Genomic DNA, 26,785 nt, shown 5'->3' with positions numbered 1-26,785 from the left:
ACAGATCAATTTTTTTTTTTTTTTTTGTATTTTTAGTACAGACAGGGTTTCGCCATGTTAGCCAGGATGGCCTCAATCCCCTGACCTCGTGATTCGCCCGTCTTAGCCTCCCAAAGAGCTGGAATTACAGGCGTGAGCCACCGCGGCGGGCAGATCAATGTATTTCTAAGTCGCCTTCTAAATAAGGGAACATCAACTTGTGTAAGCCCTCTCTTCCCACTTAAAATATAATGCTCTATGTTTTAGGGAAATGAAAACAGTCATTTTGTGGGAGTAGAAATAACTCAAAATACACAATCAGATAACTTGTTTCAATTTGTCTCTATATTAGCTGTAGGATCCTAGGAAAGTCCTTTTACTTTGCAGGGCTTCAACTCCTTGTTTGTAAAATCTGCTTATTTGACTGTTGTGGACAGAATTGAGATAACCAACAGAAAGGACTTTATGAATTATGCAAGTGTTATAGTTACCATTTTCTTCATGTCTTATTGTGAGATAATAAAATGGGCCGGGTGCGGTGGCTCACGCCTGTAATCCCAGCACATTGGGAAGCCCAGGTGGGAGGATCACCTGAGGTTGGGAGTTCTAGACCAGCCTGACCAACATGGAGAAACCCCGTCTCTACTAAAAATACAAAATTAGCCGGTCGTGGTAGCGCATGCCTGTAATACCAGCTACTAGGGAGGCTGAGACAGGAGAATTCCTTGAACCCAGAAGGTGGAGATTGCGGTGAGCTGAGATCGCGCCATTGCACTCCAGCCTGGACAACAAGAGCGAAACTCCGTCTCAAAAAAGAACAAATAAATGGCCGATCGCGGTGGCTTTCGCCTGTAATCCCACCACTTTGAAAGGCGAGGCGGGCGGATCACCTGAGGTCAGGAGTTCGAGACCAGCCTGACCAAATGGAGAAACCCGGTCTCTACTAAAAATACGAATTAGCTGGGTGTGGTGGCGCATGCCTGTAACCCCAGTTACTTGGGAGGCTGAGGCAGGGAGAATCGCTTGAACCCGGGAGGCGGCGGTTGCTGTGAGTCGAGATCGCGCCACTGCACTCCAGCCTAGGCAACAAGAGCTAAACTCCATCTCAAAATAAATAAATTAATTAAAAAATAAAAATAAATGATTTTATCATCCTTCCCTCGCCCCTCGAAAGGTGGGGACAGCCTTTAAGACAGAGTGCAAGCCAGTTTTCTCTGTTCGACTACAGATCTTTAGGATCTTGGATTTATGAAAATGACCTCAAAATGTCCGTCAGAGATGTATTCCCGGGAAGAAATAATATGACTTCTACTACAAACCAAATCAAAAGGAAATAAAATTCCACTGCAACAAGGAGTGAAATGCCACGCCTACGGGCTGTTCTCCAAACTGCAGCCCCCAGCCACGACTGCAACTCACTTTCATTTCTCATGAGTCAGCGGACACCATGTCTGGGAGGACCGAGGAAAGGCGCTCTGGCCGTACCGGACACGTCGGACGTCTATGGCAGAGCCCCTCTATCCATCGCCGGCAGCTGGCGCCAGACTCTCTGGTAGCGGTTTGGAAATCTGCGCGGGAAGTGGGTGGTGGGCGGGCAAGCGGTACTGGGTTGTCCCTTGGAGCTGCCCAATCGACGTGCATTATTCTGTTGGCGCACCGCGGCCTTCAATTACCGTCATATTAACTGATCTCAGCAGCCTGGTAGACACCTCCCATTTGAGCTGTAAGGGGGCGGGGAGGAAGGGGTGGGGATTTGGGTGTGCCTCTGCTCGACTGGCTGCAGCTGTGAAAGACAGCGGCAGCAGCCAATCAGCAAATCGGCTCTTTTCGGCACACGCACTCGCTCCACCCGGGTCGCGACCGTTACTGGTGGCGCGCGCGGGGACTCAAAGTAGGTGAGTTCTAGGGGCCTCGCCCACGGCTCCCCGGGAGCCATCTTGGTTCCCCCAGAAGGTGGGAGGGGCATGTCTTGGGTGCGACTGGGCGCAGGTGACTTGGAAGTTCGCTTCTCGGACCATAATACTCATCTTTACCTGGCGCCCCGCTCCGAGTTTAGGTATGAAGACACGGAGACGTTGGGCCACAAGGGAACCCACTGAGGTGGGGACCAAAGATGGTGGCTCTTTGAATTGGAGCCAAGCGTGGTGGGCACCCGCTGAGTTGGCCTGTCATAAAGACAGAGTTGACTCTTTGTCCATGGGGCATCCTACTTTCCCTACCTGTCAACAGTTTCCCTTTAGAGTGGCATATTTTCAGGTGAATTCCATTTATGCTATTTTCTTTTCATCTCATTTGTTCCTTCATCAGTAGGCTCGGTGATGAGCCATCCCGAGGGCAGGGTTGATTTCCTGTTTGGTTCACAGATGTATGCCGAATACTTCAAACAGCACTAGGTATACCATAACCATTGAATGAATATGATGGACCCCAGGGGAAAGACACAGTTCCCCTAATTCAGTCCTGGAGGTAGGTGTGAAGGCAGAAATGGAAAGTAATGGTTACAGTGTAGCGAGAGATCTTAGGGTAAGCACAAGTCCATTGACCACTGTGGAACAGGCAGGATACACCAGGAACACCAGAAAGCAGGGAAGACACCAGGAAAAGGTTTGCTGAGAAAGTGACATTTGAGGCCGGGCGCGGTGGATCACGCCTGTAATCCCAACACTTTGGGAGGCCAAAGTGGGCGGATCACCTGAGGTCAGAGCTCGAGACCATGGTGAAACCCCGTCTCTACTAAAAATACAAAAATTAGCCAGGCGTGGTGGTGGGCGCCTGTAATCCCAGCTGCTCCGGAGGCTGAGGCAGGAGAATCGCTTGAACCCGGGAGGCAGAGGTTACAGTGAGCTAAGATAGCACCACTGTACTCCAGCCTGGATGACAAAGCGAGATTCCGTCTCAAAAAAAAAAAAAAAAAAAATGACATTTGAACTGAATGTTAAAGAATAGGTAGAAGTTGGACCAGAAAACTAGGTGGGAAAAAGCCAAGGAATTGGTCTAAGGCATGAAGATTTGAGGGGACAAGAACAGTGTGTTCGAAGACTGGGGAAAAAGTCTGGCTGAACCATAGGCTTTTGCAGGTGAGGGGCAGGCATTACAAGATGTGAATTTCAGATCATGGAGAGTCTTGCTAAGGAGTTTAGCTTTTATTCTGTGTGCACGAAAAACCATCAGAAGATTTTAGAGGAGAGACATTATCTGGGTGATTTGGGGCGTATCTTAACGTTATATACGCTTATATATGTTTCAAGGAGATCTGAAAATCTTTTTTTTTTTTTGAGAAGGAGTCTCGCTCTGTCGCCCAGGCTGGAGTGCAGTGGCCGGATCTCAGCTCACTGCAAGCTCTGCCTCCCAGGCTTACGCCATTCTCCTGCCTCAGCCTCCGGAGTAGCTGGGACTACAGGCGCCCGCCACCTCGCCCGGCTAGTTTTTTGTATTTTTTAGTAGAGACGGGGTTTCACCGTGTTAGCCAGGATGGTCTCGATCTCCTGACCTCGTGATCCGCCCGTCTCGGCCTCCCAAAGTGCTGGGATTACAGGCTTGAGCCACCGCGCCCGGCCTGAGATCTGAAAATCTTAACCCAGCTATGTTGCAGTTTCTTTATCTGAAGAAATGGAAGATAATAATACCTACTTTACAAGGTTCTTGTGAAGATTAAATGAGTCAGAGTCAATATAAAGTAATTAGAACAGTGCTTGACACATAGGAAGCCTCTATATATGTCATCTTTTGTTATCATTTTTTGCAGTTGCATCTGATCATACTGAGGTGGTCTGGTAAAGTATAAAAAGCATGGGCTAAAAAAGAAAGAAAAACAACCAGGAACAGTGGCTCACGCTTGTAATCTCAGCACTTTGGGAGGGCAAGGTGGGCAGATCACCTGAGGTCAAGAGTTCGAGTCCACCCTGGCCAATATGGCAAAACCCCGTCTCTTCTAAAAATATAAAAATTAGCTGTGCGTGGCAGCTCGTGCCTGTAGTCCCAGCTACTTGGGAGGCTGAGGCAGGAGAATGGCTTGAACCCAAGAGACAGAGGTTGCAGAGAGCCAAGATTGTGCCACTGCACTTCAGCCTGTGTGACAGAGAGCAAGACTCCGTCTCAAAAAAAAAAAAAAAGGAGAAAGACAAAAAGAAGCATGGGTTTTGCAGCCAGAAGCACATTTATTCTTGTTGACTTAACCTGCTGGGATATCCTGAGCAAACTATTGAATGTATGTTTAGTATTAGTTTCCTAAATGCCTGCCTCATGTCTACTATGCCTGACCATAAGACAATGCCCAACACATGCTTGGCATGTGTTAGCAAAATAGCATTTTTCAAATTGTGGGTTGCAATCCAGTAGTGGATAGTGAAATCAATTTAGTAGGTTACAAATCAGCATTTAAAATATGTAGAACAGAAAAAAATAGAATGAAATATGTCAGTATATTGTACGTAGTAAGGATAAACATTGTCTCTTTCTCAAAACTTGTTTCTATAAACAAGCACATGTTTTTACCTATTTATGTACTTGGGACATTACAATATTACTTTTTTTTTTTTTTTTTTTTTTTTTTTTTTTTTGAGATGGAGTTTCACTCTTGTTGCCCAGGCTGGAGTGCAATGGCATGATCTCAGCTCACCGCAACCTCCACGTCCTGGGTTCAAGCGATTCTTCTGCCTCAGCCTCCCAACTAACTGGGATTACAGGCATAAGCCACCATGCCTAGCTAATTTTTGTATTTTTAGTAGAGACAGAGTTTCTCCATGTTGGTCATGCTGGTCTCGAACTCCTGACCTCAAGTGATATGCCTTTCTCAGCCTAGCAAAGTGTTGGGATTACAGGCGTGAGCCACCACACCTGGCCTACAATATTTCTTGCTCTGCGTCATGGTCAAACTATGTTTTAAGGGCCGGACCCAGTGGCTCACACCTGTAATCCCATCACTTTGGTGGACCAAGGCAGGCGAATCACTTGTGGTCAGGAGTTCAAGATGAAACCTAACCAACATGGTGAAACTCCATCTCTACTAAAAATACAAAAATTAGCCAGGCCTGGTGGCAGGTGCCTGTAATCCCAGCTATTCAGGAGGCTGAGGTGAGAGAATTGCTTGAACCCGGGAGGCAGAGGTTGCAGTGGGCCCAAGATCTTACCACTGCACTCCAGCCTGGGGAACAGAACAAGACTGTCTCTCAAAAAAAAAAAAAAAATGTTTTAAGTGCTTCAGAAGGTTAACAACAGAAAGATTGGTGGAAAGAGAAGCATCAACATTCATAATGATCCAGTTTACCCCCCAGTTTTCAGTCTGATAACTCTGATGTTGTTTGTGTGAACCAATAATGAGGATAATTGATAATGTGTATCCTTCCCAGATCATGGAGGACACCCAGGCTATTGACTGGGATGTTGAAGAAGAGGAGGAGACAGAGCAATCCAGTGAATCCTTGAGGTGTAATGTGGAGCCAGTAGGGCGGCTACATATCTTTAGTGGTGCCCATGGACCAGAAAAAGGTCAGAGGGTATTGGATGCTCAAGTATTGATATAGGTCTTTTATTTTTGTGGGAAGGTATTTGGAGGGTTGCAAGAAGCTTATGTATGTTTCAATGAGATGTGAATTTTTCTTTTTGTATGAATGGAGGAGATGGGGCCGATTGAGTTGATTGTTGTAGGCTACTGCCCTGGACTCATTAGAAGTGATTTTACTTTGATAAGAGAAGATTAAGAGATTGAAATGAAGTTTGGTGCAGTGACTCACACCTGTATTTCCAGTGCTTTGAGAGTCCAAGGCGGAATGATCACTTGAGACTAGGAGTTAGAGACCAGCCTGGGTAGCATAGCAAGACCCTGTCTCTACAAAAAAATTTTAAAATTAGCCAGGTGTGGTGGTTCATTGCACATCTGTAGTCCCACCTACTTGGGAGGCTGAGCCAGGATGATCGCTTGAACCCAGGAGTTCAAGATTGCACTGATCTATGATCATGCCACTGTATTCCAGCCTGGGTGACAGAATGAGACCCTGTCTCAAAAAAAATAATAAATAAAATCCAATTGTGTGCTCTGGAGATGGATGGTAGTGATGATTGCACAACAATGTGAATGCATTTAATGCCACTGAACTGTACACTTAAAATTATTAAGGTGATACATTTTGTGTTATATATATTTTATAACAGTAAAAAAAAAATCCATTGTGGATGGATGGGGTATCACATACACTTTTTCAGTGCCTAGATGTCCTAGGGCCTTCTATTTGTCTAATGCATACGGAGGCCTTGAGTGAGTAGTAGAGTACCTAATAGGCACTTTTTCCTAATGACAGGCCAGGACTCTGACCCTGGAACTTACCTGCCTCTCTAATTCTTAGATTTCCCACTACACCTCGGGAAGAATGTGGTAGGCCGAATGCCTGACTGCTCTGTGGCCCTGCCCTTTCCATCTATCTCCAAACAACATGCAGAGATTGAAATCTTAGCCTGGGACAAGGCACCTATCCTCCGAGACTGTGGGAGCCTTAATGGTACTCAAATCCTGAGACCTCCTAAGGTTTTGAGCCCTGGGGTGAGTCACCGTCTGAGGGACCAGGAATTGATTCTCTTTGCTGACTTGCTCTGCCAGTACCATCGCCTGGATGTCTCTCTGCCCTTTGTCTCCCGGGGCCCTCTGACTGTAGAAGAGACACCCAGGGTACAGGGAGGAACTCAACCCCAGAGGCTTCTGTTAGCTGAGGACTCAGAGGAGGAAGTAGGTAAGTTTGTATATTGGCAGGGTGAATGAGGAGACGGGAATAATGAGTGTACAACTGTCAACTTATTCTTTTCTGTTCTTGACAGATTTTCTTTCTGAAAGGCATGTGGTAAAAAAATCAAGGACCACATCTTCCCCCGTGGCAATGATAGTTCCAGAGAGGTGAGTGCCAGAGAGTCAGACACCTGAGTCTTCAAAATGAGGAAGAACCAGGGGCTAGAGGATCAATCTCTAAAAGAGATGATTATCATGAGAGTTGGGGCTGGGGAACCATACATATTCATTCACTCAGCTGAGTGTTTATGGAGCACCTCTGATGTGCCAAGTGGAAAACAAATTGGAAACAGAAGAAGAAACACTACCTTGTGTCTCCCCTCAAGGAGCTCACAGTTGAGTTGAGGTATCCCTTCCAGGGAAGTAAATTCTATTGACTCTCTTTTCTTCCCTTTACAGTGATGAAGAGGGGCATTCCCCTGTCCTGGGTGGCCCTGGGCCGCCTTTTGCCTTCAATTTGAACAGTGACACAGATGCGGAAGCAGGTCAGCAATCAGCCACAGAGGAGGCCTCCTCAGCTGCCAGAAGAGGTGCCACTATAGAGGCAGAGCAGTCTGAAGCTGAAGTTGTAACTGAAATCCAGCTTGAAAAGGATCAGCCTTCAGTGAAGGAGAGGGACAATGACACAAAAGTCAAGAGGGGTGCAGGGAATGGGGTGGTTCCAGCTGGGATGATTCTGGAGAGGAGCCAACCTCCTGGAGAGGACAGTGACACAGATGTGGATGATGACAGCAGGCCTCCTGGAAGGCCAGCTGAGGTCCATTTGGAAAGGGCTCAGCCTTTTGGCTTCATCGACAGCGACACCGATGCGGAAGAAGAGGGGATTCCAGCAACCCCAGTTGTCGTTCCTATGAAGAAGAGGAAGATCTTTCATGGAGTTGGTACAAGGGGTCCTGGAGCACCAGGCCTGTCCCATCTGCAGGAGAGCCAGGCTGGTAGTGATACAGATGTGGAGGAAGGCAAGGCCCCACAGGCTGTCCCTCTGGAGAAAAGCCAAGCTTCCATGGTTATCAACAGCGATACAGATGATGAGGAAGAAGTCTCAGCAGCGCTGACTTTGGCACGTCTGAAAGAGAGCCAGCCTGCTGTATGGAACAGAGATGCAGAAGAGGACATGGCCCACCATGCGGTCCTTCTCCAGCGATGCCAAACCACCACTGGGAGAGACAGTGACACAGATGTGGAGGAGGAAGAACTCCCAGTGGAAAATAAAGAAACTGTCCCCAAGGCTCACACAAAGATTAGAGCCCTTGTTAGAGCACATTCAGAAAAGGACCAGCCTCCTTTTGGGGACAGTGATGACAGTGTGGAAGCAGATAAGAGCTCACCTGGGATCCACCTGGAAAGAAGCCAAGCCTCCATCACAGTGGGCATCAACACACAAGTGGAGGAGGAAGTCCCGCCAGGGTCAGCCATTGTACATATGAAGAAGCATCAGGTGTCTATGGAGGGGACAAATCAAACAGATGTGAAAGCAGACGGGGGACCAGCAAAGCTGCTTGTGGTATCTCTAGAGGAAGCCTGGCCTCCACATGGGGACTCTGAAATAGATGCAGAGGAGGGCACCTCCTTAGCAGCCTCAGCAGTTGCAGATGTAAGAAAGAGCCAGCTTCCAGCAGAAGGGGATGCTGGGGCAGAGTGGACTGCAGCTTGTCTTAAGCAGGAGAGAGCTTATGAGGTGGGGGCCCAGGGTGGGTCACCTGTGGCACAAGTGGAGCAGGACCTCCCTACCTCAAGAGAGAACCTCACAGATCTGGTGGTGGACACTGACACTCCAGGGGAATCCACCCAGCCACAGAGAGAGGGAGCCCAGGTCCCCACAGGAAGGGAGAGAGAACAACATGTGGGTAGGACCAAGGACTCTGAAGACAACTGTGATGGTAAGTGCTGGCCTTCCTTCCTTGACCTCTGAAATAAACCAGGGTTCTAACAGTTGGGGTTGGGGAGAGAAAGGTAGGGATTATTTAAGGAGTTTAGTGTCAGGTATGTTTTTTTTTTTTTAATTATCTAATATTCCTCCCCTACCAGATTCTGAAGATCCGGATCTGCAAGCTACCCAATGCTTTCTGGAGAATCAGGGCCTGGAAGGTGAGGACTTCTGTGTTATTTGAATCCTGTACCAGTGGGAGCTGGGAGATTAGACTGGTGGTCCTTGAAGGGTAAAGGCTAGTGTGGGTAGGGTAGGAGACCAGGAATCAGACCCTGCAGTAGTATGGAGGAGATGTACTTAGGTCATCTTTTCCTATACAGCAGTCCAGAGCATGGAGGATGAACCTACCCAGGCCTTCATGTTGACTCCACCCCAAGAACTTGGCCCTTCCCATTGCAGCTTCCAGACAACAGGTACAAGAAACTCTTACCTCCTCTGTGCCCCCAATTTTGCATTCTCTTTTTTTTTTTCCTTTGTCACTCAGGCTGGAGTGCAGTGGCGCCGTCTCAGCTCACTGTAACCTCCACCTCCCAGGCGGTATCTCTTCCTTCAGCTTCCCAAGTAGCTGGGATTACAGCCGCCTGTCACCATGCTTGGCTAAATTTTTTGTATTTTTAGTAGAGACAGGGTTTCACCATGTTGGCCAGGCTGGTCTCAAACCCTTGACCTCAAGTGATCCGCCTGCCTCAGCCTCCCAAAATGCTAGGATTGCAGGCGTGAGCCACTGCGCCCGGCCTGCATTCTTTCTTGATTTGCCTTCCTACATGTTTCTTTCATACTCTGATGACAATCAACCCTTTGTATATGCGAGTTTGCATCCGTGAATTCAACCAGCTACAGACTGAAAATATTTAGGGACTGGCCTGGACAACAGAGAGAGACCTGGTCTCCACAAAAATGAAAAAATTAGCCCAGCATAGTAGTGAGCACCTGTAGTCCCAGCTACATGGGAGGCCAGGATGGGAGGTTCACTTGAGCCCAGCCTGGGCAATAGCCTTTCCCTCAACCCCCACCCCCAATGTCTCTTAAAAAAAACCACATTATTGCATCACTATTCACAGTAGGCAAGATATGCAACCAAACTAAATGTTCATCAACAGATGAATGGATAAAGAAAATGTAGGCCGGGGTCGGGCACAGTGGCTCACGCCTCTAATCCCAGCACTTTGGGAGGCCAAGGCAGGCAGATCACCCGAGGTCAAGAGTTTGAGAACACCTTGACCAACATGGAGAAACCCCGTCTCTACTAAAAATACAAAATTAGCTGGGTGTGGTGGCGCATGCCTGTAATCCCAGCTACTCAGGAGGCTGAGTCACGAGAATCCCTTGAACCTGGGAGGCGGAGGTTGTGGTGAGCTAAGATTGTGCCATCACACTCCAGCCTGGGCAACAAGAGTGAAACTCTGTCTCAAAAACAATAGAAAGAAAAGAAAACGTAGGCGGGGCACAGTGCCTAATGCCTGTGATCTCAGCACTTTGGGAGGCCGAAGTGGGCGGATCACATGAGGTCAGGAGTTTGAGACCAGCCTGGCCAACATAGTGAAACCCTGTCTCTACTAAAAATACAAAAATTAGCTGGGCATGGTGGCAGGTGCCTGTAGTCTCAGCTACTCAGGAGGCTGAAGCAGGAGACTCATTTGAACCCCAGAGGCAGAGGTTGCAGTGAGCCAAGATCACGCCACTGCACTCCAGTATGGGTGACAGAGTGAGACTTCGTCTCAAATAAAAAAAAGAAAATGTGTATATAGGCTGGGTGCGGTGGCTCAAAATACAAAAATTAGCTGGGCATGGCGGCATGCACTTGTCGTCTTAGCTACTCGGGAGGCTGAGATGGGAGGATTGCTGGAGCCTAAGACACAGAGATTGCAGTGAGCTGAGATCACGCCACTGCACTCCAAACTGGGCGACAGAGCAAGACTCAATCTAAAAAAGAAAATGTGTTTATATACACAATGGAACAGTATTCAGCCACAAAAGAGAATGAAATCCTGTCATCTACAGCAACATGGATGAACCCTGAGGACATTATGTTAAGTGAAATAAGTTGGCACAGAAAGACAAATATTGCACGCTCACTCATGTGGCAGCTAAAAACATGGATCTCATGGAAGTAGAGAGTAGAATGATGGTTACCAAAGGCTGGGAAGGGTAGAGGGACCGGATGCATAAAGAGGTTGGTTAATAGATACAAAAATATAGTCAAGATTGAATGAATAAGTTCTAGTATTCAGTTCCACAGTAGGGTTACTATAGTTAATAATTTATTGTATATTTCAAAATAGCTAGAAGAGATTCGATATGTTTCCAATACAAAGAAATGGTAAATGTTTGAGATAGTGGATATTCCAATTATCTTGGTTTTATCATTGTACACTGTATGCATGAGTCAAAATAGCACAGGTACCGCATAAATATGTACCATTATTATGTGTCGATGAAAAAGAAAATGTGGTATATATACACAGTGGAATACTATTCAGCCTTTAAAAAGTAGGAAATTCCAGCCAAGCATGGTGGCTCACACCGGTAATCCCAGCACTTTGGGAGGCTAGGATGGGCGGATCACTTGAGTCCAAGAATTCAAGACCAAACCCCATATCTACAACAAATACAAAAAATTAGCCGGGTGCATTGGCACATGCTATAGTCCCAGCTACTCAGGAGGCTGAGGTGAGAGGATCTCCTGAGCCCAGCAGTTGGAAGTTGCAGTGAGCCAATATCATGCCACTGCACTCCAGCCTGGGTGACAGAGTGAGACTGTGTCTCAAAAAGAAAAAGAGAGAGACTATTCAGGGAACTCTCTTATTAGGCTATGATGTTTTTATTTTTTTATTTTTTTGAGACAGGGTCTCTGTCACTCAGGCTGGAGTGCAGTGGTATGATGAGAGACTATTCGGGGAACTCGTATTAGGCTATGATGTTTTTCCTTTTGTTGTTGGGGTTTTTTTTCTTTTTTTTTTTTTTTGAGACAGGGTCTCTGTCACTCAGGCTGAAGTGCAGTGGTATGATCGCAGCTCACTACAGTCTTGACTTCTGGGGTTCAAATAGTTCTTCTACCTCAACCTCCTGGGTAGCTGAGACTACAGGACTACAGGTCCCTGCCCCCACACCTGGCTAATTTTTTTGTATTTTTTGTAGAGATGGGGTTTTGCCATGTTGTTCAGGCTAGTCTCAAACTCCTGACCTCAAGCAATCCTCATGTCTTGGCCTCCCAAAGTGCTGGGATTACATGTCTGAGCCACCATGCCCGCCCAAGGCTATGACCTTTTTGAGACAAACGTTAAATGTTGTAACTACCACCCTTATTCCCAGCTTTCCTTTAATAACCTGTTCAGATTTATTATTTATGAGTTTATCTAAATCTTTTCTCATCATATTTATTATGTCAACCTGTACTTCCCTTTCCCTCCTCCTCTCCTTTTCTCTCTCTCTTTCCCTCTCTCTCTCTTCCTTCCTCCCTTCCAGGTACCCTAGATGAACCATGGGAGGTCCTGGCTACACAGCCATTCTGTCTGAAAGAGTCTGAGGACTCTGAGACCCAGCCTTTTGACACCCACCTTGAGGCCTATGGACCTTGCCTGTCTCCACCTAGGGCAATTCCAGGAGACCAACATCCAGAGAGCCCAGTTCACACAGAGCCAATGGGGATTCAAGGCAGAGGGAGGCAGACTGTGGATAAAGGCATGGGTATACCAAAAGAAACAGCAGAGAGGGTGGGCCCTGAGAGAGGACCACTGGAGAGAGAAACTGAGAAACTGCTACCGGAAAGACAGACAGATGTGACGGGAGAGGAAGAATTAACCAGGGGGATACAGGACAGAGAACAAAAACAGTTGTTAGCTAGAGACACCCAGAGACAAGAATCTGACAAAAATGGGGAAAGTGCAAGTCCTGAAAGAGATAGGGAGAGTTTGAAGGCAGAAATTGAGACATCCAAGGAAATACAAGAGAAACAAGTACAGAAGCAGACCCTTCCAAGCAAAGCATTTGAGAGAGAAGTAGAGAGACCAGTAGCAGACAGAGAGTGTGAGCCAGCTGAGTTAGAAGAGAAGGTGCCCAAAGTGATCCTGGAGAGAGATGCACAGAGAGGGGAGCCAAAGGGAGGGAGCCAGGACCAGAAAGGGCAGGCCTCCAGCCCAACACCAGAGCCTGGGGTGGGGGCGGGGGACCTTCCGGGACCTACCTCAGCCCCCGTACCTTCTGGGAGCCAGTCAGGTGGAAGGGGATCCCCAGTGAGCCCCAGGAGGCATCAGAAAGGTAAGTGAAGGCAGAGGGGAACTCGAGGTGATACACAGGCCTCATAATAATCAACCCCTGGGCAACCAGCTGCCTGCAACTCAGCCACCTTCGTGTTTATTTTCTGTCTAGGCCTCCTGAATTGCAAGATGCCACCCACTGAGAAGGCTTCCAGGATCAGAGCTGCTGAGAAGGCTTCCAGGGTGAGAGCTGCTTTTTCTACCTCCTACTCCACAAGTCATCTCTATATCCTCTCCAACGCTCCTTCACCTAGCCTCACTTTAATCTATTCCTTTCTCATTATTCAGTTTTCTTCCATTTTTATCACTCCTTGATTGGCTTCTCTTCCTTTATCCTCGGCACCCATTGTTTTCCATATCTGTTTCCCAAGTTGTATCTCCTACCTGACTCAAAAGAAAGATCCTTCGTGTTTCTTCTTTCTTTGCCCCAGCCATCCTTTTCATTACCATCATCCATGTGTGGAGAACACTATAGTAGCATTATGGAGACAGGTCCATGGGGAAAGGTAGCTTCCCAGGTATATCCCAGTCTAATGGAGGAGAGATCATAGACAGAAAGGGAAATCCAGTAAGCATATTTTTTTTTTTTTTTTGAGACAGAGTTTCACTCTTTTTACCCAGGCTGGAGTGCAGTGGCGCGATCTCGGCTCACCGCAACCTCCGCCTCCCAGGTTCAAGAGATTCTCCTGCCTCAGCCTCCCGAGTAGCTGGGATTACAGGCATGCGCCACCACCCCGGCTAATTTTGTATTTTTAGTAGAGACGGGGTTTCTCCATGTTGGTCAGGCTGGTCTTGAACTCCCGACCTCAGGTGATCCACCTGCCTCGGCTTCCCAAAGTGCTGGGATTACAAGCGTGAGCCACCGCGCCCAGCCCAGTGAGCATATTTTTTGTTTTGTTTTTGTTCTTTTTTGAGACAGAGTCTCTCTCTGTCACCCTGGCTGGAGTGTGCAGTGGCGTGATCTTGGCTCACTGCAACCTCCATCTCCCAGGTTCAAGTGATTCTCCTGCTGCAGCCTCCCAAGTAGCTGGGACTACATGTGCGTGTCACCACGCCCAGCTAATTTTTATGTGTTTTTTTGAGACAGAGGCTCACTCTGTCACCCAGGCTGGAGTGCAGTGGCGCGATCTTGGCTCACTGCAACCTCTGCCTCCCAGGTTCAAGCGATTCTCCTGCCTCAGCCTCCCAAGTAGCTGGGACTACAGGCACCTGCCAACACACGCGGCTAATTTTTTTTGTATTTTTAGTAGAGACGGGGTTTCACTATGTTGGCCAGGCTGGTCTTGAACTCCTGACCTCGTGATCCACCCACCTTGGCCTCCCAAGGTGCTGGGATTATAGCCGTGAGCCACTACGCCTGGGCGAAATCCAGTAAGCCTATCTAACCATAAACAAGTATCAAGAACAGTATCCAAGTTCTATCTCTTTTCTCCACCTCCTCCCCCTCACTTGCTTCTGTTTCTCCCTAGGGCGATCAGGAATCTCCAGATGCTTGTCTGCCTCCTACAGTGCCTGAAGCCTCAGCCCCACCCCAAAAGCCCCTTAACTCTCAGAGCCAGAAACATCTTGCACCTCAGCCCCTTCTTTCTCCCCTTTCACCTTCTATCGAGCCAACCATTCGTAAGACCGGGCAGGATAGGAGTCAGGAAGCTCCAGAGACTCCCTTGTCCTCAGAGCTGGAGCCTTTCCACCCAAAGCCTAAAATCATAACTCGGAAGTCCTCCAGGATGACACCCTTTCCAGCTACCTCTGCTGCCCCTGAGCCCCACCCTTCCACCTCCACAGCCCAGCCAGTCACCCCCAAGCCCACATCTCAGGCCACTAGGAGCAGGACAAATAGGTCCTCTGTCAAGACCCCTGAACCAGTTGTCCCCACAGTCCCTGAGCTCCAGCCTTCCACCTCCACAGACCAGCCTGTCGCCTCTGAGCCCACATCTCAGGCTACTAGGGGAAGAAAAAGTAGATCCTCTGTCAAGACCCCTGAAGCAGTTGTGCCCACAGCCCTTGAGCTCCACCCTTCCAACTCCACAGATCAACCTGTCACCCCCAAGCCCACATCTCAGGCCACTAGGAGCAGGACAAATAGGTTCGCTGTCAAGACTCCTAAACCAGTTGTCCCCACAGTCCCTGAGCTCCAGCCTTCCACCTCCACAGACCAGCCTGTCGCCTCTGAGCCCACATCTCAGGCTACTAGGGGAAGAAAAAATAGATCCTCTGTCAAGACCCCTGAAGCAGTTGTGCCCACAGCCCTTGAGCTCCACCCTTCCACCTCCACAGACCAACCTGTCACCCCCAAGCCCACATCTCGGACCACTAGGAGCAGGACAAATATGTCCTCTGTCAAGACCCCTGAATCAACTGTCCCTATAGCCCCTGAGCTCCCACCTTCCACCTCCACAGAGCAGCCTGTCATCACTGAGCCCACATATCAGCCTACTAGGGGAAGAAAAAATAGGTCCTCTGTCAAGACCCCTGAAACAGTTGTGGCCACAGCCCCTAAGCTCCAGCCTTCCACCTCCACAGACCAGCCTATCACTCCTGAGCCCACATCTCAGGCCACCAGGGGTAGGACAAATAGGTCCTCTGTCAAGAGCCCTGAAACAGTTCTCCGCATAGCCCCTGAGCTCCAGCCTTCCACCTCCACACACCAGCCAGTCACTGCCAAGCACACATCTCAGGCCACCAGGGGCAGGACAAATATGTCCTCCGTCAAGACCCCTGAACCAGTTGTCTCCACAGCCCCTGAACTCCAGCCTTCCACCTCCACACACCAGCCTATTACCCCCGAGCCTACATCTCAGGCTACTAGGGGAAGAACAGATAGAACCTCTGTCAAGACTCCTAAAATAGTTGTGCCCACAGTCCCTGAGCTCCAGGCTTCCACCTCCACAGACCAGCCTGTCACCTCTGAGCCCACATCTCGGACCACTAGGGGAAGAAAAAATAGGTCTTCTGTCAAGACCGCTGAAACAGTTGTGCCCACAGCACCTGAGCCCCGTCCTACCACCTCCACAGACCAGCCTGTCACCCCCAAGCCCACATCTCGGGCCACTAGGGGCAGGACAAATAGGTCATCTGTCAAGACCCCTGAATTAATTGTCCCTATAGCCCCTGAGTTTCACCCTTCCACCTCCAGAAGCCAGCTTGTCACCCCTGAGCCCACATCTCGGGCCACTAGGGGCAGGAAAAATAGGTCCTCTGTCAAGACCCCTGAACCAGCTGTCCCCACAGCCCCTGAGCTCCATCCTACCACCTCCACAGACCAGCCTGTCACCCCCAAGCCCACATCTAGGGCCACTAGGGGAAGGACAAATAGGTCCTCTGTCAAGACTCCTGAACTAGTTGAACCAGCAGCCTCTGATCTTGAGCCTTTTACCCCCACAGACCAGCCTGTCACCCCTGAGGCCATACCTCAGGGTAGTCAGAGCAAAACACTGAGGTCTTCCACAGTAAGTGCTATGCTAATTCCTACTACCCCTGAATTCCAATCTCCTGTCACCACAGACCAGCCTATTTCCCCTGAGCCTATTCCTCAAGCCAGTTGCATCAAGAGGCAGAGAGCCACTGGGAATCCTGGCTCCCTCACAGCTCCCATTGACCATAAGCCTTGCTCTGCACCCCTGGAACCTAAATCCCGGCCCTCAAGGAACCAAAGATGGGGAGCAGTGAGAGCAGATGAATCCCTTACAGCCATTCCTGAGCCTGCCTCTCCCCAGCTTCTTGATATACCAACTCATGCCTCCCAGATCCAAAAAGTGGAACCAGCAGGTAGATCTAGGTTCACCCCAGAGCTCCAGCCTAAGGCCTCTCAAAGCCGCAAGAGGTCTTTAGCTATCATGGATTCACCACCACATCAAAAACAGCCCCAAAGAGGGGAAGTCTCCCAGAAGACAGTGATTATCAAGGAAGAGGAAGAAGATACTGCAGAGAAGCCAGGGAAGGAAGAGGTGAGGAGAGGGCTAGGACCACAAAGCTGGGAAAAATGGCTTCGGGGCTCTGAAACTCCCACCAAGATTTTTCTCAATCTCAGGATGTCATGACTCCAAAACCAGGCAAGAGAAAGAGAGACCAGGCAGAGGAGGAGCCCAACAGAATACCGAACCGCAGCCTCCGACGGACCAAACTTAACCAAGAATCAACAGCCCCCAAAGTAAGAGACAAGGGCATGGGACTTTGTGGGAGACAGAGATGAGGGGAGGATGCAAGGAGACCTGGAGGATTGTAGAGATGGGTGCTGATGGTGTGGGTTGCTGTGACCACCTCGGGTCAACCCTTCCACAGGTGCTCTTCACAGGAGTGGTGGATGCTCAGGGAGAGCGGGCCGTGCTGGCACTGGGGGGAAGTCTGGCTGGTTCAGCGGCAGAGGCTTCCCACCTGGTCACTGATCGCATCCGCCGGACAGTCAAGTTCCTGTGTGCCCTGGGGCGGGGAATCCCCATTCTCTCCCTGGACTGGCTGCATCAGGTGAGAGGCCAAGGGATGATGACAGACCAATATAGTGGCAAGACTGCTCACGTAGTACCCTAGAAAGTTGTGGAAAGGAAGAGGCGTTACAGGAAGACAGGGGCATTAGTGAGCCAGAAGCCTGAATGATTTAAAAGACATTTTGTGAGCTCTCTCTAAATGCTAGGCAGCAGAGCTGGGTGAGGGGCTGGGCTGAGCTTTGATGCTGACTGCTGCTGTCCTTAGTCCCGCAAGGCCGGTTGCTTCTTACCCCCGGATGAATATGTGGTGACCGACCCTGAGCAAGAGAAGAACTTTGGCTTTAGCCTTCAAGACGCACTGAGTCGGGCTCGGGAGCGAAGGCTGCTGGAGGTGAGAGGCTATCTCTTGACCTGTGCTTCAGCCCTCCCTCCAGTGCTTCCCAACCTACAATACCGTCTCCACCATTTCTTTCTCTTAGGGCTATGAGATCTATGTGACCCCTGGAGTCCAGCCACCACCACCTCAGATGGGAGAGATCATTAGCTGCTGTGGAGGCACATACCTACCCAGCATGCCTCGGTCCTATAAGGTATGCTTAGGATGTTCTGGGTCTGGGTGAGGTGGCAGTGGCAGTTAAAGAGGTGGCTGGAATGGCAAAGGTTGGAGGGGAAAAAAAATGGAGGTACAGAAAAGAATATAGAGTAGTGAGAGGGTGGGGAAAGACCTATGGTATAGAAAGGGATAGGAATGAGGGGACAGATCTGCTGATACACCCATATAACAATCACCGAGATTCAGCAGCTTAATTTAGATTATGCTACTTTTGCTCCATCTATCCCTTTTTTCCTTTGATTTTCTTTGCTGAAGTATTTTCTTTCTTTTTATTTTTCTTTATTCTTTCTTTTTTTCCTTTCTCTTTCTTTACTGAAGTATTTTAAAACAAACTGCCAATATTACATTATTTCTTCCTACATACTTAAATATACATCTCTAAGAAATATGTGCATTTTGTTTCATAATCACAATGCCATTATTGATCCTAAACAAAATTAACAGTAGTTTATTGGTCATTTGCTCCCACTCCATTAATAAAATTTCCCCCATTGACTGAAAAATCTCTCTATGCAGTTGTTCAAATCAGGATTCAAATAAAGTCCACATACTGCCACAACTATTATCCTCTTAATTCTCTTTACTCTACAGCATCCCTTAACCCACCCAGCTATTTTTATGCCATCAATTTCCTGCAGAAACTGGGTCACTTGTCCTTTAGAATGTTCCTCAGTGTGGAATTTTGGGTTTGCCTCCTTGTTGCATCATTTATCTTGTTCCTCTGTATTCCATATTTCCTGGAAACTGCAGATAATTGTAAAAGCTTGAATGAATTCAGGTTCATCTTTCTAGCAAGTGTGTTTCTTTTTTTTTTTTTTTTGAGACAGAGTCTTGCTCTGTCGCCAGGCTGGAGTACAGTGGAGTAATCTTGGCTTACTACAACCTCTGCCTCCTGGGTTCACACCATTCTCCTGACTCAGCCTCCTGAATAGCTGGGACTACAGGCGCACGCCACCACACCCAGCTAATTTTTTTTTTTTTTTTTTTTTTGAGATGGAGTCTTGCTCTGTCGCCCAAGCTAGAGTGCAGTGGCGCAATCTCAGCTCACTGCAAGCTCCGCCTCCTGGGTTTACACCAGTCTCCTGCCTCAGCCTCCCAAGTAACTGGGACTACAGGCGCCTGCCACCACGCCCGGCTAATTTTTTTGTGTTTTTAATAGAGACGGGGTTTCACCGTGTTAGCCAGGATGGTCTTGATCTCCTGACCTCGTGATCTGCCCGCCTCGGCCTCCCAAAGTGGTGGGATTACAGGAGTGAGCCACTGTGCCTGGCCTAGCAAGAGTATTTCATAGACAGTATGCGGTGTGCTTCACTTGGCTTCATATAGGAGGTATTATTTTAGTGATGCTAAGACTGGTTAGTGGGTCCTGAACCCATTTCTAGGATTCTTTTTCACCCCTGATTTTGTCTTTGCTCTGTCTTCCCTAGCCTCAGAGAGTTGTGATCACATGCCCTCAGGACTTCCCTCGTTGCTCTGTTCCACTGCGTGTTGGGCTGCCCCTCCTCTCACCTGAGTTCCTGCTGACTGGAGTGCTGAAGCAGGAAGCCAAGCCAGAGGCCTTTGTCCTTTCCCCTTTGGAGATGTCATCTACCTGAGAACTCCACTACCCTTTTCCCTCCCAGACCACGAATTAGAAGATATTTGGAAGAAAGAACTCAGGGCGTTAGAAAGGATTGGGGTATATTGATACAACTTGTCCTGGAACATGTGTGGGACCAGAAATCTTTATGAATAAATGAAAAGATAAGGCGTTTGGAAGCCACAGGTGGTGGTTGTTTTTGTTTTGTTGTTTCATTTTTATGGCCATTTTATTTGTAGTTTTTTATTTGTATAGATTTAGGGGATACAAGATTTCTTACATGTATATACTAAATGGCCATTTTAAAATTAGTTTCATGCTCAGATGTCATAAGTGGCAGGTATCTTTAGCTAGACTGTTGTAGTTATTGCTCAATGCCACTCATGGTGTCCTACCTCCTATTTGGAAACCATCTCTATTGTTTTCTTACTGAGATTCTTTGGAGTCAGGAACTTGAAGGGATGCTTGGAGTGAGTAGATTTGAGGGTCCAGTTATGGAGTGCTACTAAAACATTTTCTTCTCTCCTGGCCTCTGGAAGCATCTTTAGCTTTGACTTTGGGCAAGTCTCTGTACTTTTCTGGCCTGCTTTCCCAGGATTTATAAAATTAGAGCTTAGGCTTGACCTCTGTGATAAATAAATATTCACTCTGTGCCTTATGGTGTAGTGTAGTTTTTTAAAATGTCTAGGTCTCAAGACACAAACTTTAAAAAAAAAAGTCACGGACTTATATTTAATTCATCATTATTTTCTATTTAGGGCAAATTATATAACATTTCTTAAGGTTTTTTTTTTTTTTTTTTTCTTGAGACAGGGTTTCATCTCTGTCACCCAGGCTGGAGTGCAGTGGCACCATCTCAGCTCACTGCAACCTCCACCTCCCAGTTCAAGCAGTACTCCCACCTCAGCCTCCTGAGTAGCTAGGACTGCAGGCACACACCACCATGCCTGGCTACTTTTTTTTTTTTTTTTTTTTTTATTGTTTAGTAGAGACGGGGCTCTATTAAATTTTTGTATTTTTGGTAGAGACGAGGTTTTGTCATGTTGCCCAGGCTGGTCTCTAACTTCTAACCTCAAGTGACACACCCACCTCAGCCTCCTGAGTAGCTGGGATTGCAGGCACATGCCACCACGCCCAGCTAATTTTTGTATTTTTAGTAGAGATGGGATTTCACCATGTTGGCCAGGCTGGTCTTGAACTCCTGACCTCAGGTGATCCACCTGTCTTGACTTCCCAAAGTGCTGGGATTACAGACATGAGCTACCATGACTGGCCTTTTATTTTTTTGAGACAAGGTCTCACTCTGTTGTCTAGGCTGAAGTCTAGTGGCTTGATGTCAGCTCACTGCAGCCTTGACCTCCTGGGCTCAAACGATTTTCCTCTCAGCCTCCCAAGTAGCTGGGACCATAGGTGTGTGCCACCATGCCTGGTGAATTTTTGTATTTTTGGTAGAGACAAGGTTTTGTCATGTTGCCCAGGCTGGTCTCTAACTCCTGACCTCAAGTGATCCACTTCAGCCTCCAAAAGTGCTGGGATTACAGGCTTGAGTCACCGTGCCCAGCCAAATTTAAAATTTAAAAGTTGATTACAAGGATGTGGAGAAATTAGAATCCTTATACATTGCTGGTAGGAATATTAGATGGTTCAGCCTTTGTGGTAAGCAGTTTGATGGTTCCTCAAAAAGTTAAACATATGGATGGGCACAGTGGCTCACACATGTAATCCCAGCACTTTGGAGGCCAAGACGGGCAGATCACTTGAGCTCAGGAGTTCACGACCAGCCTGGGCAACATGACAAAACCTTGTCTCTACCAAAAATACAAAAATTCACCGGGCATGGTGGCACACATCTATGGTCCCAGCTACTTGGGAGGCTGAGAGGAAAATTGTTTGAGCCCAGGAGGTCAAGGCTGCAGTGAGCCAACATCAAGCCACTGCACTTCAGCCTGGGCAACAGAGTGAGACCTTGTCTCAGAAAAATAAAAGGCCAGTCATGGTGGCTCATGTCTGTAATCCCAGCACTTTGGGAAGTCAAGACAGGTGGATCATCTGAGGTCAGGAGTTCGAGACCAGCCTGGCCAACATGGTGAAACCCCATCTCTACTAAAAATACAAAAATTAGCCAGTCATGGTGGCAGGCATCTGCAATCCCAGCTACTTGGGAGGCTGAGGCAGAAGAATTGCTAGAACCTGGGAAGTGGAGGTTGCAGTGAGTTGAGATTGTGCCACTGCACTCTGGCCTGGGTGATAGAGCAAGACTCCACCTAAAAAAAAAAAAAAAAAAAAAAAGCCCGGGTGCAGTGGCTCACGCCTGTAATCCTAGCACTTTGGGAGGCTGAGGCGGGTGGATCATGAGGTCAGGAGATAGAGACCATCCTGGCAAACACGGAGAAACTCCAACTCTACTAAAAATATAAAAAAATAGCTAGGCGTGGTGGCGGGCGCCTGTAGTTCCAGTTACTCAGGAGGCTGAGGCAGGAGAATGGCATGAACCCAGGAGGCAGAGCTTGCAGTGAGCTGAGATCGCGCCACTGCACTCTAGCCTGGGCAACAGAGTGAGACTCTGTCTCAAAAAAAAAAAAAAAAAGTAACTTATTTTCTGGCTGGAACCATGTAGGGTGTCGTAAAGAAAAAGGAGAGGGCCAGGGTGTGGTGGCTCACACCTATAATCCCAACATTTTGGGAGGCCGAGGTGGGCAAGTCACCTGAGGTCAGGAGTTCCAGACCAGCCTGACCAATATGACGAAACCTCGTCTCTACTAAAAATACAAAACAAATTAGCCGGGCGTGGTGGCAGGTGACTTGATCCCAGCTACTCAGGAGGCTGAGGCAGGAGAATTGCTTGAACGCAGGAGGGGGAGGTTGCATTGAGACGAGATCGCGCCATTGCACTCCAGCATGGAAGACAGAGTGAGACCCCATCTCAAAAAAGAAAAAAAAAAGGAAAAAAAGAAGGAGGTTCCTGCTATGCCAGAAACCCTTAAAAAGCGAAGGAATTTCCCACAGTTGAAGATCAAAGGCCTGAGAAAGAAGTTTGCCCAAAAGATGCTTCAAAAGGCAAGGAGGAAACTTATCTATGAAAAAGTGAAACACTGTCACAAGGCATATAGGCAGGTGTACAGAACTGAAATTCAAATGGCTAGGACGGCCAGAAAAGCTGGCAACTTCTATGTACCTGCAAAACCCAAACTGACATTTGTCATCGGGATCAGTATCAGTGGTGTGAGCCCAAAGGTCCAAAAGGTGTTGAAGCTTCTTCGCCTTTGTCAAATCTTCAATGGAACCTTTGTGAAGCTCAACAAGGCTTCAGTGAACATGCTGAGGATTGTAGAACCATATATGGCATGGGGGTACCCAAATCTGAAGTCAGTAAATGAACTAATCTATCAGCGTGGTTATGGCAAAATCAGTAAGAACCGTATTACTTTGACAGATGATACTGTGATTGCTTGATCTCTGGGTAAATATGGCATCACCTGTATGGAGGATCTGATTCTTGAGATCTATACTGTTGGAAAATGCTTCAAAGAAGCAAATAACTTCCTGTGGCCCTTGAAATTATCCTCTCCACAAGGTGGAATGAAGAAAAAGACCATCCATTTTGTAGAAAGTGGACATGCTGGCAACAGGGAGGACCAGATCAACAGACTTCTTAGAAGAATGAACTAAGGTGTCTACCGTGATTGTTTTTCTAATCTAAGCACTTAAACAGTACCTGCTCTCAAATTGGAGGGAAAAAAAGAAAGTTAAACATGGAATTACCAAATGATCCAGCAATTCTGCTCCTAGGGATACACCCAAAATAATTTAAATCAGGTGTCCAGGCTGGGTGGGGTGGCTCATGCCTGTAATCCCAGCATTTTGGGAGGCCGAGGCGGGAGGATTGCATGAGCCCAGGAGTTCATGGGCAACCAGTCTGGGCAACATGGTAAAACCCTGTGACTACAAAAAATACAAAATGGGCTAGGTGCGGTGGCTCATGCCTGTAATCCTAGCACTTTGGGAGGCGAGGCGGGTAGATCACCTGAGGTCAGGAGTTCAAGACCAACCTGGCCAACAAGGTGAAACCCCATCTCTACTAAAAGCTACAAAACTTAGCTGGGTGTGGTGGCTCATGCCTATAATCCCAGCATTTTGGGAGGCCGAAGTGGGTGGATCACCTGAGGTCAGGAGTTTGAGACCAGCCTGACCAACAGGGAGAAACCCCGTCTCTACTGAAAATACAAAATTAGCTGGGCTTGGTGCTACATGCTGGTAATCCCAGCTACTCGGGAGGCTGAGGCAGGAAAATCGCTTGAACCGAGGAAGCGGAGATTGTGGCGAGCCAAGATCATGCCATTGCACTCCAGCCTGGGCAACAAGAGCAAAACTCTCTCTCAAAAAAAAAAAAAAAAAAGATTAACTGTGCATGGTGGCTCATGCCCATAATCCCAGCACTTTGGGAGACTGAGGCGGGTGGATCATGAGGTCAGGAGATCAAGACCATCCTAGCCAACATGGTGAAACCCCCTCTCTACTAAAAATACAAAAATTAGCTAGGCATGGTGGCATGCGCCTGTAGTCCCAGCTACCCATGAGGCTGAGGCAGAAGAATCACTTGAACTCAGGAAGAAGAGGTTGCAGTGAGTCAAGATCATGCCACTGCACTCCAGCTGGCTGTAGAGGGAGATTCCATCTCAAAAAAAAAAAAAAAAAAAAAAAAAATTTAGCCGGCTGTGGTGTGGTGGCACACGCCTGTAATCCCAGCTACTTGGAATGCTGAGGTGGGAGGAGGTTGAGGCTGCAATGAGCCATGATTGTGCAACTACATTCCAGCCTGGGTAGCAGAGCAAGACCCTGTCTCCAAAAAAAAAAAAAAAAAAAGGAAAAGAAAACAGTTGTCCAAACAAATTCTTGTACACAAGTGTTCATATCAGCACTTTTTACAATAGCCAAAAAGATGGAAACAACACAAATGTTCATCAGCAAATGAGTGGATAAACAATTGTGATATACCCATATAATCAAATATTATTCGACCATAAAAAAGGATGAAATACTGATATATGCTACAATATTTTGAGGATGAACATCAAAATGTTTTGCTAAGTGAAGGAAAGCCAGAAACAGAACACATATTATATGATTACACATGTGTGGAATATTCAGAATAGGTAAAGCCACAGAGAACAAGAGCAGATTTGTGGTTGCCAGTGGCTGTTGACGGGGAGTGGGGAGGTGGGAATGAGAAAATGGGGAAATGGGGAGTAACTTCATGGGTATGGAGTTTTATGTTGGGGTGATAAAAATGTTTTGAAAGCCCAGCACAGTGGCTCACGCCTGTAATCCCAGCACTTTGGGAGGCTGGGGCAGGTGGATCACCTGAGGTCAGGAGTTCAAGACTAGCTGGACCAACATGGTGAAACCCCATCACTACTAAAAATACAAAATTAGCCAAGTATGGTAGCACATGCCTGTAATCCCAGCTACTTGGGAGGCTGAGCAGGAGAATTGCTTGAACCTGGGTGGCAGAGGTTGCAGTGAGCTGAGATCAAGCCATTGCACTCCAGCCTGGGCAATAAGAGCAAAGCTCCATCTCAAAAAAAAAGGTTTTGAAACTAGATAGAGGTGGTGGTTGTACCTATTACTAATGTACTAATATACTAAATACCATTATATTATTCTCTTTAAAGTGGTTAGGCTAGGCTGGGCGTGGTGGCTCATGCCTGTAATCCCAGCACTGCGGGAGGCCAAGTCAGGTGGATCTCCTGAGGTCAGGAGTTCAAGACCAGCCTGGCCAACATGGTGAAACCCTATCTCTATTAAAAATACAAAAATTAGCCAGGTGTGGTGGTGGGCACCTGTAATCCCAGCTACTCGGGAGGCTGAGGCAGGAGAATCACTTGAACCCAGGAGGCGGAGGTTACAGTGAGCCAAGATCGCGCCATTGCACTCCAGCCTGGGCAATAAGAGCGAAACTCTGTCTCAAAAATAAATAAATAAATAAATAAATAAATAAATAAATAAATAAATAAAATAAAGTGGTTAGGCAGGGTATGGTGGCACCCTGGGAGGCTAAGGCAGCAGGATCACTTGAGCCAAGGAGTTTGAGACCAACCTGAGCATCATAGGGAGACCCCATCACTTCAAAAAATAAAAAGTTAGCTGAATGTGGTGGTACATGCCTGTAGTCCCAATTACTCAGGCGGCTGAGACAAGATGACCATTTGAGCCCAAAAGTTCAAGGTTGCAGTGAGCCGTGATCATACCACTGCACTCCAGCCTGGACCGCAACTCAAAAAAAAAGGTGAATTTTATGTTGTATGAATTTCAATTTTTTTAAAATAATTGGGGAGGCCGAGACAGGCGGATCACGAGGTCAGGAGATCGAGACCATCCTGGCTAACCTGGTGAAACCCCGTCTCTACTAAAAAACACAAAAAACTAGCCGGGCGAGGCGGCGGGCGCCTATAGTCCCAGCTACTCGCGAGGCTGAGGCAGGAGACTGGCGTAAACCCGGGAGGCAGAGCTTGCAGTGAGCTAAGATCCGGCCACTGCACTCCAGCCTGGGCGACAGAGTGAGACTCTGTCTCAAAAAAAAAAAAAAAAAAAAACCGGGGAAGAAAAAAAAAAAAAATTGATTACTTGTGTACACTTTTCTGCATGTAAGTAATACTTAAGTTTGGAAAACTTTGGTGTAGTAGAAACAGCATGAGATTTGCCAAGCATTGTGCTGGCTATTAAACATATCTAATCTCATAATATACATTAAGCACAGCCATTGTGGGGGTGGCAGACAGTATGACCCAGATAAATATTAGTCCCCTTGCACAACTCAAAGCTTTCATACTCTGAAATTGTCCATGTCCCTGAGGCCCTGATTTCTTTCTTTCCCTTTTTTTTTTTTTTTTTTTTTTGAGACAGAGTTTCGCTGTTGTTGCCCAGGCTGGGTTGCAATGACGTGATCTCGGCTCACTGCAGCCTCCGCCTCTCGGGTTCTAGCAATTCTCCTGCCTCAGCCTCCTGAGTAGCTGGGATTACAGGCATGCACCACCACGCCGGGCTAATTTTGTATTTTTAGTAGAGACAGGGTTTCTCCATGTTGGTCAGGCTAGTCAACCTCAGGTGATCCACCCGCCTCGGCTTCCCACAGTGCTGGGATTACAGGCATGAGCCACCATGCCTGGCTCCTTTTTTTTCATTGTTATTGAGATGGAGTCTTGCTCTGTTGCCCAGGCTGGAGTGCAGTG

The 26,785-nt window shown here is 47.7% G+C and overlaps 1 protein-coding gene and 1 pseudogene across 11 annotated transcripts; both read left to right on the top strand.

Moving 5' to 3' along the window:
- The first annotated feature begins 1,604 nt into the window (after positions 1–1,604).
- MDC1 (mediator of DNA damage checkpoint 1) lies at positions 1,605–20,214 on the top strand. Of its 11 annotated transcripts, none has more exons than XM_017957752.3 (16): positions 1,881–2,035; positions 5,328–5,466; positions 6,321–6,473; positions 6,572–6,701; positions 6,787–6,862; positions 7,154–8,634; positions 8,783–8,842; positions 9,005–9,097; positions 12,150–12,941; positions 13,053–13,123; positions 14,410–16,887; positions 16,971–17,090; positions 17,222–17,404; positions 17,630–17,755; positions 17,844–17,954; positions 19,405–20,214. In XM_017957752.3, exons 3-16 carry the CDS (start codon positions 6,471–6,473, stop codon positions 19,570–19,572), a joined length of 5,892 nt encoding a protein of 1,963 aa, XP_017813241.2. In that variant the 5' UTR covers positions 1,881–2,035; positions 5,328–5,466; positions 6,321–6,470; the 3' UTR covers positions 19,573–20,214. The 11 variants fall into 11 exon arrangements, with proteins under 11 accessions (XP_003897353.2, XP_009202998.2, XP_017813241.2 ...); XM_009204735.4 differs by adding an exon at positions 2,343–2,445 and having other exon boundaries at positions 6,321–6,701; XM_003897304.5 differs by lacking the exon at positions 1,881–2,035 and adding an exon at positions 1,605–1,874 and having other exon boundaries at positions 6,321–6,701; positions 19,405–19,739.
- Positions 20,215–22,421: 2,207 nt separating this feature from the next.
- On the top strand, positions 22,422–23,383 carry LOC101000591 (annotated as a pseudogene).
- The last annotated feature ends 3,402 nt before the right edge of the window (positions 23,384–26,785 follow it).

The sequence above is a fragment of the Papio anubis genome, chromosome 6 (assembly GCF_008728515.1).
Source record: "Papio anubis isolate 15944 chromosome 6, Panubis1.0, whole genome shotgun sequence".
Classification (NCBI taxonomy): Eukaryota; Metazoa; Chordata; class Mammalia; order Primates; family Cercopithecidae; genus Papio; species Papio anubis.
Note: the sequence above shows the minus strand (reverse complement) of the source record. Positions and strands in the feature narration are given on the sequence as shown.

What these genes read in the sequence shown, in the direction of transcription:
- MDC1 (XM_021937084.2), top strand. Translation starts at nt 5,295, where the DNA reads ATGAGGATAATTGATAATGTGTATCCTTCCCAGATCATGGAGGACACC. An exon ending in GGAGAATCAGGGCCTGGAAG is followed by an intron (nt 8,843 to 9,004) that starts GTGAGGACTTCT and finishes TTTCCTATACAG; the next exon opens with CAGTCCAGAGCATGGAGGAT. An exon ending in CCCCAGGAGGCATCAGAAAG is followed by an intron (nt 12,942 to 13,052) that starts GTAAGTGAAGGC and finishes TTTTCTGTCTAG; the next exon opens with GCCTCCTGAATTGCAAGATG.